Source organism: Symphodus melops, assembly GCF_947650265.1.
Source record: "Symphodus melops genome assembly, chromosome: 5".
In the NCBI taxonomy this organism is placed as follows: domain Eukaryota; kingdom Metazoa; phylum Chordata; class Actinopteri; order Labriformes; family Labridae; genus Symphodus; species Symphodus melops.
The window spans coordinates 5,322,172-5,336,527 of record NC_136695.1 but is presented as its reverse complement, the minus strand read 5'-3'; the positions used below and the strand labels follow the sequence as shown (position 1 = coordinate 5,336,527).

The 14,356-nt window shown below is 40.3% G+C and overlaps 1 protein-coding gene across 1 annotated transcript in view; it reads left to right on the top strand.

Annotated features, from left to right (window-relative positions):
* Positions 1 to 918: 918 nt before the first annotated feature.
* The window catches only part of LOC306823269 (scavenger receptor cysteine-rich domain-containing protein DMBT1-like), a gene marked incomplete at both ends in the record, with an annotated part of 39,421 nt that continues 25,983 nt past the window's right edge, over positions 919 to 14,356 (top strand). Inside the window, 2 exons of the mRNA XM_079342724.1 lie at positions 919 to 1,006; positions 1,280 to 1,330. Of these exons, the coding sequence (XP_079198850.1) occupies positions 919 to 1,006; positions 1,280 to 1,330 (139 nt within the window). The remainder of the gene's footprint in view (positions 1,007 to 1,279; positions 1,331 to 14,356) is intronic.

Genomic DNA, 14,356 nt, shown 5'->3' with positions numbered 1-14,356 from the left:
GGTGAATAAATCTAGTAATATCAGGCAAACATTGATGCTAGCTGATGTAGGTCTAATACTAAAACGTTGCCAATAAATGTTTGTTTTTATAAGTTAGACAGTCTGCAGGAATGTATTTAAAAAGTCTGTTTTTTTGAGGTTCTTCTCTTCCTAATGAGTTTTTTTTTTTCATCCATCTTGACATGAAATTAGAATGTTAAAATGCTCACTTTTAAAGGTCTAACATCAAGCCAAAATATCAGTGTTGAAATCAAATACAAAACAAGTTTTGGTTAAACTATAATCAGAGCCTTTGCTTGAAAATGCAGAGCTAGATAGAATCGAAGCTTAAACTTCTGAGGTGTTGGCTGCTGCCTTTTAATGCACTCTTTTGGCAAGGCAGCTGAAGGCAAAAAAAGTAAGTATTAGGCAAGCTGCAGAAAGCTCATTTTCCGTGTATGGCTGTGGATAGAGAATGCTCAGAGGTCAGAATTAACTACAGAGCGGAGGCTGTTTACTTCCCCCTATTCCTCTCGTATGCTGAGTTTGTCAGTCAGCTGTAACCCATCGGATGTTTTTCCTCCCTTCAGATCAGAGGAGTGGGCTCAAACACAGACTATACTTGAATTGACCCCCTGCAGCAGTGAAGGTCACAGTCCTGGAAACCCTGTGCATGTGCTTCATGCATTCAAGTCAGGATGGCTGCGAGTAATGTGCACTCAGAGATAACATGCTGGAAAAATGACCCACATTCTACTGAACACTGACACACACACACACACACAAACACACACACACACACACACACACACACACACACGCGCACACACACACACACACACACAATGTATGGGGGGTGGGTCCATTCTAAATTCATCTGAGCAACAGCTGACACTACACCTACATTTTCCATAGACTTAGAATGCTCACATGGGCACAATGCACAAGTGGCGCCCGCATGTGTGCATGATGCGCCTTAACACGTTTGCAGACACCACAGCTACGCCACACTTTATAGTGTGTACAGGTAATTAAAACGTAACACATTGTTTTTGTAAATAACAACAAAAATATCCCTTTCATTTACCCCTTTATAAATCCAAAACAAACTTAAGAAATCAGAAACAAAGTAAATATACATTATGAGCCACCAGTTTAGTTTAGTTTAGTTTAAATGGTCTTTTAGTCTGTTTTTAACCAAAAACAAAATCCCTAATCCAACACGGCCGTTGACTCCTTCATAAAAGAAACCCCCCCCCCAAAAAAACTCAGGTGAATATTAAATCCTATTCTTTGACAGGATATTCTCTGACTATGCCAGAGAAGAGCGTAGACAGAGAGGACTTAGGAGGTAAAACTGTCAGGTGTAGTTGCACATGTGACAACATACCGTTCGCACTTAATAATGTTCAGCACTCACGCAAGCTTACTGATGTGCGATGGACTTGTGTGCATGAATTTAGGATGGATTCACCCCCCATACACTATGCAAACCAAAACAGCATATGTGCTCCCTTGCCCAGATGCTGTCACCCTACAGCTACAGCATTAAGCAAACATTTGACTCTAACCATCATATCGTTCAGCTGACTGAGCAGTTTGATATTGTACTAAATACTTTCGTATAGTATTAAATATTTGACTACAGTACATTACCAATCTATTAAAGGCAGGGTCATTCAATTTCAAAAACTAGCATGATTTTGAAAGTAGCATTTCCTTAGCGCCACATCATTACTCATACCCTCCCCTTTGTGCTCCCTCAAAAGCCACACCCCTCACTTACAGGCACAAGCAGCGCTGCTCCAGTGGCACACCTCCAACCTCTCTCCACTTGAGTTTGCACAAAGGAGGAATGAATTAAAACACACTATAATTTAACACTATGAAGCACAGGCAGCAGACGAAATTGTTCTTGGCTAGAGCTGCAATTGCCTGTGGTCGGCATTGTTTTGTTAGCAGGCTAATATTAACCCACTTTGGTTAACTCAAGTAATAATTTGTCGCTGTCCACTCTATTCAATTATTGTGTTTTCATAGTAAGCACAGCAGTCTGTCTCCAGAGCATGCCAGCAACGCACCGACGCTGTGCTCCGTTTCAAATACAGCAGTCACACAAGAAAACATAAAGAGCATCCGTCGAATTAAAAAGAAAAAACAAACAGAATATACGGATTTAGGATTGTATTAGCATCACTTGATCAACATTACATCAAAACATTCACTAAACAAACTGCCAGTCGTCCTCAGAGACACAAAGTAACATGTTTTTAGCACGTTTTTCTCTTTAGTCTCGCGTGATCTTGTAGATCTCCTGTGGTGTGTGTACAGCTGCTCATAGCTTCACCCATGTTCCAGAAATGGACAATAGGGCAGGATGCGTGCCGTTTAGTTTAATTGTATCTGAAAGTTTATATATTTAATATATAACACATATTTTGTACCCGAAAGCTTCCTTTTTGTATTATTTTATTCTGCAATTTAATTTGATTTGTTGATCTCATTTTGTCTCCAGTTTGGGATAAATAAGCAAGTGATTGATGTTGATGAGCATGTTCCTTTGCCAGTGCTAAACCAACACTTTCCTCTTGGTTCTTGTCTGTGTACAAAGGGAGGCCTTCCAGATCTGTTTCAGTTTATGTAAGAGGGACATGATTGTGATATTAAATCAGAGAAGGACCTCGCAGAAACTTGGCAAGAAGTTAATTGTGGTCAAACGCAGGCTTGAAGGCAGTTATGTAAGGGCAGAGCAAATAGAACTGAGCAGGCAGGGAGGAAGCCAAAACATGACTGCACTCACAAAGAAAAAGCAGAAAACAGAAAGGGCCACTAAGAAAGAAAGCACAACTGTCAAAACTTCAGGTTAATGAGCTGTGTAAGAAAATAAAACTGGCAAGAAAATGTTGTGATTGGTATGAGACATCTGCAGCATTTTGAAAGTGGAAATTTCCACAGATGGATGGAGGGAAATGATAGTAGATTATGCTGCATAAAGCAGGAAAAATCTGTACAACAAAGTAAATAGAAGGGGGGCACTCAGGCACATGCCAACTGTTCTGCTTATCTCATGATCATTTGGGATTTCTCAACCATCCACTAAGCATGCAGAGATGGTTTGATGAGAGGTGTCTCCTCAGCTTCAAGTACCTGCTGATCTTTGTGGCTACTCCAGGTCCTGGTGTAGTTTTGAGGCGTTATGTTCTGTATTTGTAGCTCAGGTGTGTGACCCTGTTCTATCCATGGTCCACCTAAAGCCTAGCTCACACTGAACGAGTTTTCCCCAGTTGTATGGAAATCGGGGTGGCATGTCAGCTCACACTGTATGTCTGAGTCATTTACGAGCCGACCTTAAAGATTTATGTGCTCACTCTGTACGAGCTGATTGTCGGGCACATCCTGAGAGTTCACTCTGTGAATAAACAATGACAATTGTTAACAAAGTTTCATCTGTAAACTCCAACAGACTCCAGGTGACAGCTGGTGAAAGAGAAGGAGTGGAAGTTGTTGCAGGATAAAGGACAGTTGATACAATCGTAGATAAATGGATACAATGTTTCAGAAAAGTGCTGCACTGATGATCTGTGCCGTCCTGTGGACTGAAACCTTCAAAAAAGGAAAGAAACGGCTGCCTGTATGGACTCGCAGGTGGATGAGGAGACAAGGACTGTAGGTGTGTGCGTTTTTGCAGAGAGGTTATATAATATTATGATTATATTGTGGTTGTGCAGATAGTGCAGATCGTTAAGATTGGAACTTTGTACGACTCACACTACAAGATAATATGGGCACATAATCGGTTCCAAGCAGCCTTGAGTCATGAGTGACCTTGCGATTGTGGGGAAGGAGGAATTAGGCCTCAAATCAGCCCCATTGTCCTGCAGTGTGAGCCAGGCTTTAACGTTTTAGTAGTGCACACTTCTCTTCTTGGTCTTTTCAACTGTGCTAGTAGCTCAGTGTGTTGGGCCTCAATTGGGAACAGGAGGATGCAGACCCAGTGTGGATATTGGTAGCCCCCTTCACTGACATCTCTCCATTCGTGCAAAGGATCCAGTTTGTGCATTTGTGCGTATTTCAGCGTATGTGTAGAATGTTCAACAATTTCCCATTGTGGGATTAATACAGTAAATGTTCTTCTTCTTAAATGGCCTACATGCATGTCAAAGAAACTCACTCCCCTCCAGTTTGTTTCCTCCTCCTGCTCAGATTCTGCTTGAGCAAGTCTAAAGAGGTTAAAGATGGCAAGCTACTGTATATGCACAATGATGCAACGGAAAAGTTTGTTGTCACAAAAGGTGACAACAAACTGTCTCCTGGACAGGATTTACTTTTCTAGTTTAAGGCATTCTGCAAGACTTTGTAACCAGGTTGCGAGTTTTGCTCTGATTCATCCTAAAAAGTAAAGTTCCAACACCAATGATATTGAGGGATATAGCCTGATTTGCAATTGCCATTCCCATAAAGCTGGGTGTGGTGGAGGTTCAGGGGTAAAATGAAACTCATCAGGCGTCAATCTCAGATATCTCTAGTTCCAGTCTAACACACTGCTGCTGCCTTCTAACCAATACACTCACATCACTTAGCAACGGAACTTTAAGTTTTAAAAAGAGGAACATTAACAGCCACAGGACAAGAGGGAAATATGATGCTATTTAAAATCAATTTCTCATCTTGAATATGTTTGCTCTCCGTTGGTGAAAAGGTGAATCATTAAGATAATAAAGGTTTCAGTAAAATCTGCCTTTGTGTCCTGTCCCTCAATGTGGTTGTCATGGTCACAATGAGGGCCAGAGCGGTACAATGAAAAAGTTGATTCAACATCGACTCAGATGGCAGTGACTCATCGCATTGCCTGTCTATGAGAAGCTGAAGCTTCCCCTCTCTCCCCCTCTCTTTTTCGCTCCTGCTGTTGATTTGTGTTCACAGTAAAACATGGGTGTCTGACAACACCTTCAGGCTTCTCTCCTGCTGTCATGGTGCCCTGAAACAAACAGCTGTCAACTGGCTTTTCCCTCCTGTGTGTTGAAACAAGGATCACCTTTAACACCCATCTTGTGACTGTGTTTCGCCCCATGCTTTGTAACTCAGGTATCTTGTCTCCATTTGTCCATACTGGTCTTCTCTGATTTTTTTTTGATTTTTTAAAAAGACCTAATGTTGACAAATGAAGATGTGGGTTTATACTCGAATTTCTTTTGTTTTGTACAGTCAGCCACAAGTCTGGAATAGGCAGCTTATCTTGCTAATGACTGCCAAACAAGCAGGAAGATGTATGCTGGCACTAGTCCTCAAAGCTAGCTAGCATCATAACAAATATAATAGGGACATGGTGAGCGACCATGACCTCGTGAAGGGGAGTTTGTCCCAATGCAGGGGCTGCATTTGAAGGCTGTTTACATCACAGCGGTGGGTTGCAAAGCTGTCCCATTTCAAAGGCTGATTCACAAGCAGTGGACAAATGCCTAATTTATTTGAAGGCAAACAAATGAAGGTAAATGGACATGAGCATATAGAGAACTTTTGTAATATTCTGACCACTCCAAGTGCTTTTACACAGCAGGTCACACCTACACATTCACACAGTGATAGTAGAGGATTCTATTCTCAAGTGTCTATTAGTATTAGTGCCCATGGACACATCAGACATGTGACTGCAGGGGCTCAAACTTGCAACCTTCCAGTTTAGAGACGACCAACTCTACCAACTGAGTCACATCCACAGCTCGTCTGATCCCTCCTGGGCATCATATGTGGCCCTACATGTGGCAAGATTTATTGTGGGCCATTAAAAAACAAGAACCTTATTTCAAATCAGATTTTGATATTACCATAATACATTGGTAAATGCCATATAATAACAGAATGGGTTTATATAAGAAACGCAACTCAAAGAAATGGAGGCATACACAAAAGAAGAATAAAAAAACCAGAAAATCACAAATCTAACCAGGAATAGCCAGAATCATCCTTTTCTACCCATGACTGCATTTTCATATGTAACAGTTAGTTTCACTTTCATTGATGTATTGGGGTCTGAATATAATTTCTAATTACATGTCCTTAGTGCTGTTTCCTCTGGCTGAGTTCACAGTGCGTGTAGTTGAAAAAGACTGGTGCTGCCAACTAGCTTCTAAAGGTTCTTGATCAAGTTAAAGAATTCAGGCTAAATAAACGTAAATAGTTATGATATCCACGTGTTTGATTGAAGTGTTAAAATTGAATTTGGCATATTTTGAATCGAAAGTGAAATCTCCTCTCAGAACGTCTAATTCATTGTGCATGCAAGGAGCTTTTTCTAAGAGAATTTTAACAGGTATATGAGGTCTGCTGGTACTTACTGTATGTAGGAGGGATTAAAAATAAGTATGCATGAATAAGTTGTGATGTTTTCATTGTAATGATTAAGCAGGACGCCCACACTGTGGACTAATTGGATCTTTTGTCACTGGGGCCCATTCCCCATCACAAACATGAAGCTCTTTAAGGGCAGAAAGTGCATTTCTTGGCTCCTTGTGACTGCATAAAACATTATGTAATCAATACTTTGTAATAGGTACTGATACCAGATGAGTAGAGTATTGACCTGTGTATGTGGGTATGGATTGCTGTGGTATTGATCCAGACCTTCTCCTCTCCTCTCGTATAGCTCACTGACTTTTTTTTCCTGATCTATCATGTTCTGAAGAGGTTTTCTCTCCATCCCCTTTTCCTTCATCTTTATGCACTCCCACTAATCTGCAGGATTAACTTATTCTGTATCTACCTGTATTCTTTGGTTATTTCTGAAAGCCTGAGCACTGAAAACTGGCTGGGATTATCTCCCAGCGGAGTGTTTGATGTTCCTCTCTTAATGAGGCAGGCAGCAGAGAAGCCGCCACGCTTCAAACCTTCCCTTTTATGTGGATGTAATGTTGCAGCCATCTTAAAAGCAGTTATTACTGAGCCATCACATTCATTCAGGCACGTCCACTCCTGCATCAATGTTCGGTCACACTGGGGTCAAATGGTGTTTATGCTCATTGCATTGCTAATAGTTTCGATAGCTTGAGGCAACGCTAGATTTCAGAGAGGGCTGTTGAATTGCAACATCAAGTCAATGCAAGATAACACACACACACACACACACACACACACACACACACACACACACACACACACACACACTGTCACAGCTCATATAAGAAACACTTATTGGATGATGCACGGAGCTTAGTTTATTGACAGATAAGGATGTGTGTGTGTGTGTGTGTGTGTGTGTGTGTGTGTGTGTGTGTGTGTGTGTGTGAGTCTAAAGGACTCCAATTATCATCTCGAGGGGCCCAAAAATTATAAAACTTGTACAAAATGTGTAATTCTATTGCAAGTTGAAGAATTCATTCAAATCCATCAGCCGAATAATATTACTTTTATTAAGAGGACAAAAGCAGGAAAGTTAGACAATGGAAATGAACTATAGGAACTGTATTGCTTTATTGACTCTTGCTACGTTCATGTTTATTTGGACACAATGAAACCCTGTGCTTCTTAATTTTTTGTGCAGTTTTAATTTTTGGCACACTTTCATCGTCACTGGAAAAGTGAAGTGGTCGAACATTCTCTCAGCTCAACCTCCTCAGACCTGGGCTTTTGTCTACAACGCAACCATTTGGGATTAGAGGAAAAATGGATTGGAGGAATAGGAAGTGGATTAGAAATCTTGGTTACAGGCTAATTAATGAATACTAGCATCTTACTTGCTATTGTTAAAGTCTTATTGTTACTATTGTCACTATTGTTAAGATAAAGTAGGTATGCTCGCCAGCTAATTAAACTTCCTTTGAGAAGTTTTTACCAGGATACAAAACAGTCAGAACGAAACATAATGCAGATGCTTCTGTATTTCTATTGAACCAGGACTGTACGACGCAACAAGTTCCACATACACAGGGTCTCTTTGGGTCACGTAGATTAAGTAACCCTGACATAAGAGATCAGGCTTAACATTCCTACGAAGCTGGTTATCAACGTGATCGGTAAACCCAGAGTTGCCAAGAGCGCAGTCACATAAAGGTAGCAGAGTTATCTTCATTTAACCTATGATGATCATCACTACGTTTGTCGTCAGCAGATCGTCATATCTACAAACTCTTATCAAACTATATTAACAATATAACTTGACTAAAGTTACACTGCTGCAGGAAGGACAAATGGACATAAAAAAGAAAACTCTACAAGAATTAACGCGCAAACTGCGGCTTATTATATTTTTTCCATTGTTAGTTCATCTTCAAACTGACTATAATAACTGGTGTTTCTTCTCTGAAAGAGTTGTGTTGCTCTTTCATGGGGTGAGTAGAAAAGTTTGAGAAGTTATATATCAGCTGCAGCTAATGATAGTTCTACGCTGACAGTTTTTTTGGCGTTTTTCTCGGCCATGTGAGAGAGCAGCTACTGTTTACTCATATGTTGAATGACAACTTTTTAGACAGGCACTGTTGAAGTCACCGGCGCTCTTTTCAAAATATCCAATATTCCCATCGTTTTATTTTTCTTGAAGTCCCTGTTGTTTTAGAGCCAACACACACTTGAAACACTTTTATTCTCAGAGCAAAAACGCTTCCTCCAATTGCTCCAGAGCGCAAAACCAGCCATAATGCCAGACCTGGAATACACTACCGAGGTGATTTACAGCAGCTACAATAAGGACACTGCCTCCTTAGAAAGTCAAGATGTGGAGCGTTCAGGCAGTAAGAGAGGCATGACGGCCTGAGGAAGAGTTAGCAGGGTCAGCCGTGGGGTCACATAAAATCACAAATCAATCAATCAATATAATCCACCTCGGTCCTGTAAAATCTTTCACCTCAACTTATGTTTGAATAACTGTTTGTAGATGACAGGTCAACATCAATGTTTTAAGACATACTCCCAGTTCTCAAAAAAAAAAAAACCCCTGAGGTTTATGTGAGTCCATGTCCTGATGAGTTTCATAAGCTGGGGAAACATTATTGCAATGCTTTCATATAGTGATGGAATACCCCAATTAAGACTTTGACACAATTAAAGTTTTAATAGCTAATCCAAGAGAAGCTGGTGGCAGCTCCTCTTGAACTAGCTGTTATAACTTTGCAGTCAGAATTTGTTTCCTTTCAGGTAGCTCTCATTAATCACAAGCTTATCTTAAATTCTGATAAAACAAAATGTTTTGTTTTCAAGGTCCTATGTGAACAATGTCCCTATTGGTATTCACACTCTTCAGGGTTCCCAAATTGAGAAGGTAGAATCCTATAAATACCTAGGGATTTGGCTGGACAATAGGCTCTCTTTCCGCACCCATGTGGAGCAACTGTCTAAAAAGATTAGAAGAAAAATCGGATTCTTGTACAGAAACCAGTCCTGCATCTCTACTGCCAGTAGGAAAATCATTGTGCAAGCTACAATTATGTCTGTTTTTGATTATGGTGACATTCTATACATGCATGCCTTTGCCACCACCTTGAAAGCCCTTGATGCTGTGTATCATTGTGCATTGAGTTTTCGTGGCTGGCTGCAAAGCTCTGACACATGACTGTACCTTGGGCATCACTGTAACTGGCTGTCCAAAGGCAAACCCATTGGCTCATATATATTTATAAGTCTATTGTTGTTCTACTCCCCTCCTATCTATGCACCTTAATTGTACCCGACATCGGTAGCAATAGCCTACACTCGACTGAACTGCTATTGCTTTTTGTACCTAAGGTCTGCACAGAATTAGGTAAGACGGCCTTTGGGTACTCCGCCCCCTCTTCCTGGAACACACTACAGGCAGACTTTCAGCTGAGAGATCTGGTCACTCTCACAGAATGAAAGCTGTGCTGAAAAACCACAAATCTAATTCAGTCGGGAGTGGTCGATGTATATTTTTAATGTGTTCACATGATGTTGTGTGTTTTGGCCATGCATCTACTTGTGTTTTGATGACTGTTACTTCAATGTTTTTATTTTTTGTTTTATTGCCACTGATGTACCCCGGTCTCTTTTGAATGAGAGATTACACAGTCTCAATGAGACTACCTGCTAAAATAAAGGTGAATAAATTGTGAGATTTTGACTACATGCAAGATCGGCTAATTGATTGACTTTCTGATATGTAACTTTTCATGATTTTCTGTAAACAACCACATCAGTGTTAATCTCCACACAATTTTCAAATGTAGTCATAGTCATTAGGGTTTACCTATTATAAAATCATCATAAAGCCAAGTTTTTTTTTCGTCTCGTCATAGTTGACACATTTAAAAAAAACCTTTGTCAACGAATATTTTTCGACAAGATTAACCCTGAACCACAGCCTGATTCTTTGAATGAAAGTGTGATTTGAAATACTGTTGGGGACATTGCATTGTTTTTTAGTTTCTGCGTTAATCAATAAAAATCACAAGATGCTTCGAGGCCTTGTCTTTGATTTAAGAGTCATTGAGATGAACAGTGCCATCTGGCTTCTCCTCTCAGATGAAAGACATCGATCATTTTGATTGGTGGATGAATATGTCAGCGAATCCAAACACTGAAAGACACTAATGTCTTCAGTAGAGTTAGATGAGGGGTAATGATTTAATGAACCTCTTTGAACATAAAAGGCTGGAAATTCTGAATTCACTTAAACGTTTTTATGTGCTTTATGACAATTGCTTAATCAGGCTTGTTAGGGGTGGTAGTTAGGAATAATTACAACTTATAAATGGACGGTACATTTGGTATGGCGACTGTATATGGCTTACTGAACGGACATTATTATTGCACATATATTTTAGAACCAGCAGCAGTTGCAAAAAAAAACCTAGCAGCTTGAGATAATCATAGAGCCTGATGGCTTCCTCCACCCTGACAAACCAATCCAAGCCAGCCCAGCTGCTCTGGAAGCACCAATAAGTCACGGTTCACTAACTGACCCTCCGAAAGGACCAGTCATGCAAAGCTGAGTGTGTGACTGGCATGGCATACATTGGCTGGGAAAGTGGTTTACATGCAAGAAGGAACGTTTCACATGTCTAATTCCACTGTCGTCTTTACACCTTCATGTGGAATAAAGTAGAAATACGCACATACAAAATGGATTTTTGACTGAGAAATTGTTCTGACAGAATGATATTGATCCCGACAGGGCTCCCTCTTTTATTTCCCTGACCACTAACTCTTTTACCGTGTGTTTATAAATGCTTCTCTCAACAAATTCTACTGCCAAGCCAAGCCCTCATCAAATCAGCAATTTATTCCACTTTAATTACTTAAATGGAAAAAAAAATATGGCTGCAAGAGTCTTCAAGTTGATTCATCATATGTTTGGGCTAATCAGGTTAAATGTGAAAAAAAAGCAAAATGAAGAATCCACGGTACGCTGTCAGTCTTATTTTTGCAGCTGGCATTTATTTGTTTCGTGTTTCAGTCAAAGGCGATAAAAGTGTCGGCTAATTCATCACCTTTTCTGTGATGGTGAAAATCAAAACACATGTAAGAAAAAAAAAGTGTCTCTGCCTTCTTCATAAAGCCAATGAGTGACAGGAAATCCATTTCTGTCGCATGCAATTACTAGCATGCTGATTCGATGGAAAGTACTCCTGCTTTATATTTCATCAAGGCCATAGAGGCGCTGAGGTGGCGCTCAATACTGGCCTCCAAATCAACACACACACACACACACACACACACACACACACACACACACAGAGAGAGTAGGGATTAGTAGTAAAAAAAACGTAGAACTAACATGAACACATGTTAGAAAGGAGGGAACAGAAGCCATGATTCTACTATTTTCCACTTTTCAATCTTCATATTTTTATCATTAGTGATGGAATTATCTTCAGGCAATCATCCTACATGTGCAATCTTATGCCTCTTCAAGTTTTTCTGTAAAGACAGTGGGAGGAACTAAACTGAAGGTGAAACTTGCATTTCATTTTGAAGGCATGTGAGTCTTAGCTGTAGTAATGTGAGCTACAGTTCAATCAGGAGAGAAATATTTAAAGATAAACATTTCTCTTACAGGACGATGTAATATAAAGTGATTGTCAGAGAATCATTGGCGCTTAAACTCCACAGGGAGATGGAGTGAATGAAAATGTCTGCCCTGAGCGGGAGCAAGATCTACCCTCCACGAAGTCCAGACACTGAAATGATGGAGGTGTGAGCTGAAGATGTCGTCTGTGCGTATGTGATGAAGAGGCTGACTGAACTGTGAGGACTGGGGTTTGATGAGACGATAGTTGATGATGTCAACTGAAGCTGACAGGATGTAAGCTGATGAAACTGAAGACTGTTGACCTGACAATGGCTGATGATGTGATTTGAGGCTGATGGGGTGACGAAGGTGAAGAAACTACGAAGGCTTGGTGGATATGGAGAGGCGGAGGGCAGCTCGTGAGGATGTCATGAATTAACTCATGGAAGAGAAAAGACTGCAGCAACAAATAAGGCTAACAATGAGAGAGTGAAGCAAGGCTATTGGATAGATGCGACCAGGTGATGTGAACAGCTGATGACAAAAAAGGAGTGAGTGTGGAGAAGTGATGTCACACAGTATGATAATAAATAAAACTACCGTGTCTCTTTCAGACTGAACATTCGCTACAATACACTGAATACTAGAACACAGAGCTACACATGTGTGATGATGGATACTGTTTGTTGTGTTTGAATTCACCAGGTGGTGAATGAGTTTCCCAGCTGGTGATAAAGTTTTCTAATCTCATTTTATCTATATTTATTTGTGCAAGGGATACCCTGTTAGCCATTTAGATTAACATTAGGATTGGATTTGAAAAATATTTATTCCATCAGGGACAATATGCTTTTTATTTATTTTTTATTTAACCTTTTATTTAGCCAGGTGATTAAACGATTGAGATCAAGATGTCTTTCAAAAGGGTTTGCAACAGAGGAATAAATGAAATACATTAAATACATAACGCCCATGGATGTTGTCATGACAGACAAATCATGATAAAGTTCTTTTAAAGACACCCACTCAAAAGTGTAAAATATCCTTTCATGGTTAAAGTGCATCCTCTTGTGCCGGCTCTGTTGAAGGCTGAATGTGCAACATTTTACACATAAAAGCAGAAGAAATCCAGCACATCCCCTGAAAATGTGTCTCTGAGTCATGACTGTCTACATTGAGTGTGACACCCGAGTCCCGCTGTCTGATGTTGTCTGAGCCGTATCCACACATGTTTAAACGGACGTGACGGCTCATCCCCTGGAGTATAAAAGTAGTTTAACAGAGGGACTTGAGAGAAGAAGAAAAACATGATATTCGGATCACACAATCATTTTTAGATCATGGTCTTTTGTGTAAATTTACATTCAGTGTGAAGCTACGAACAAACTAAAGGCTGCTACAATTAGCCTGCTAGCACAACGATGCAGCTTGAGTTGTTTTGGTTTCATGCTGCTGCTTAAGGGTGACATCTACTGGATCAAAAAGCCACATATTCTTCTTTGAAGTAGAGTTAAGGCTGCAGGTACGAAAATGTTTCCGACAGCCTGATGGAAGAAACTGAAAGTCAAAATTGAGGTTTTTGATTTGTATGATACTGTATGTAGGATAATTTGCTTCTCCTCATTGAGATGTTTGTTCATTTATTTTAAATCTGTATACTTCAGTTTGTCATGTGTCTGCTTGAGGCTGACTCCAGGAACACTGGAAGTCACAAACACATGTCAGGCATCACGTTTACAGCCTGGTACAAAAAAAAAACAAATGGGTCTGATTAATTATTGTCATTGGCACACTCTAAAACAGCTCCGTTTTGAATTTAAAAACTAAATGACTCCTCTGTAGTTAGGCGTGACTGCTGGGCTAGAACGTGGCTCGGCTCTAAGCCTGTCGTTAGGTTGACTGAAAGTTTGACTGAGACAGGATTTCACCAGCATGGCGGCTGCTACCGATGAGCCTCTGGAGCCCCCTGCAGTAACAGCTAGCTGACGTCACTCAGACTTTGAATGTCAATATTTACAGTCTATGGTTTGGACATAAATTACGTCCATCAACAAATGATCTTTAAATTAATGTTTTTCCTTGAGGGACTGGGCGAGTAGTTTGTGATTTACTACTTAAAATGTTTTTTTTTAAAAATGAGAAAAAATTCAGCCAAAGAAAAGGAAGCTTTGAGCCTGCTATGGGTTGTGAGCCAGCATCAGTGTGATTTTACAGATTAAAGGGTCACTTTGTGTGTATGTGTGGGTGAAATGACCATCACTAGGTGGTCTGGCCATCGTGCAGAGATAGCTTGGAGCAGACACAGGCAGGATAAGAGCACTTCTGACTAGGATTGTGTTCCTGTCGGTGTTTGATAATGGATGAGGTCCAGGGAAAGGGGAAGCTGGAGTATCCTGCTCGGTCACAGGGTTACATCTAACA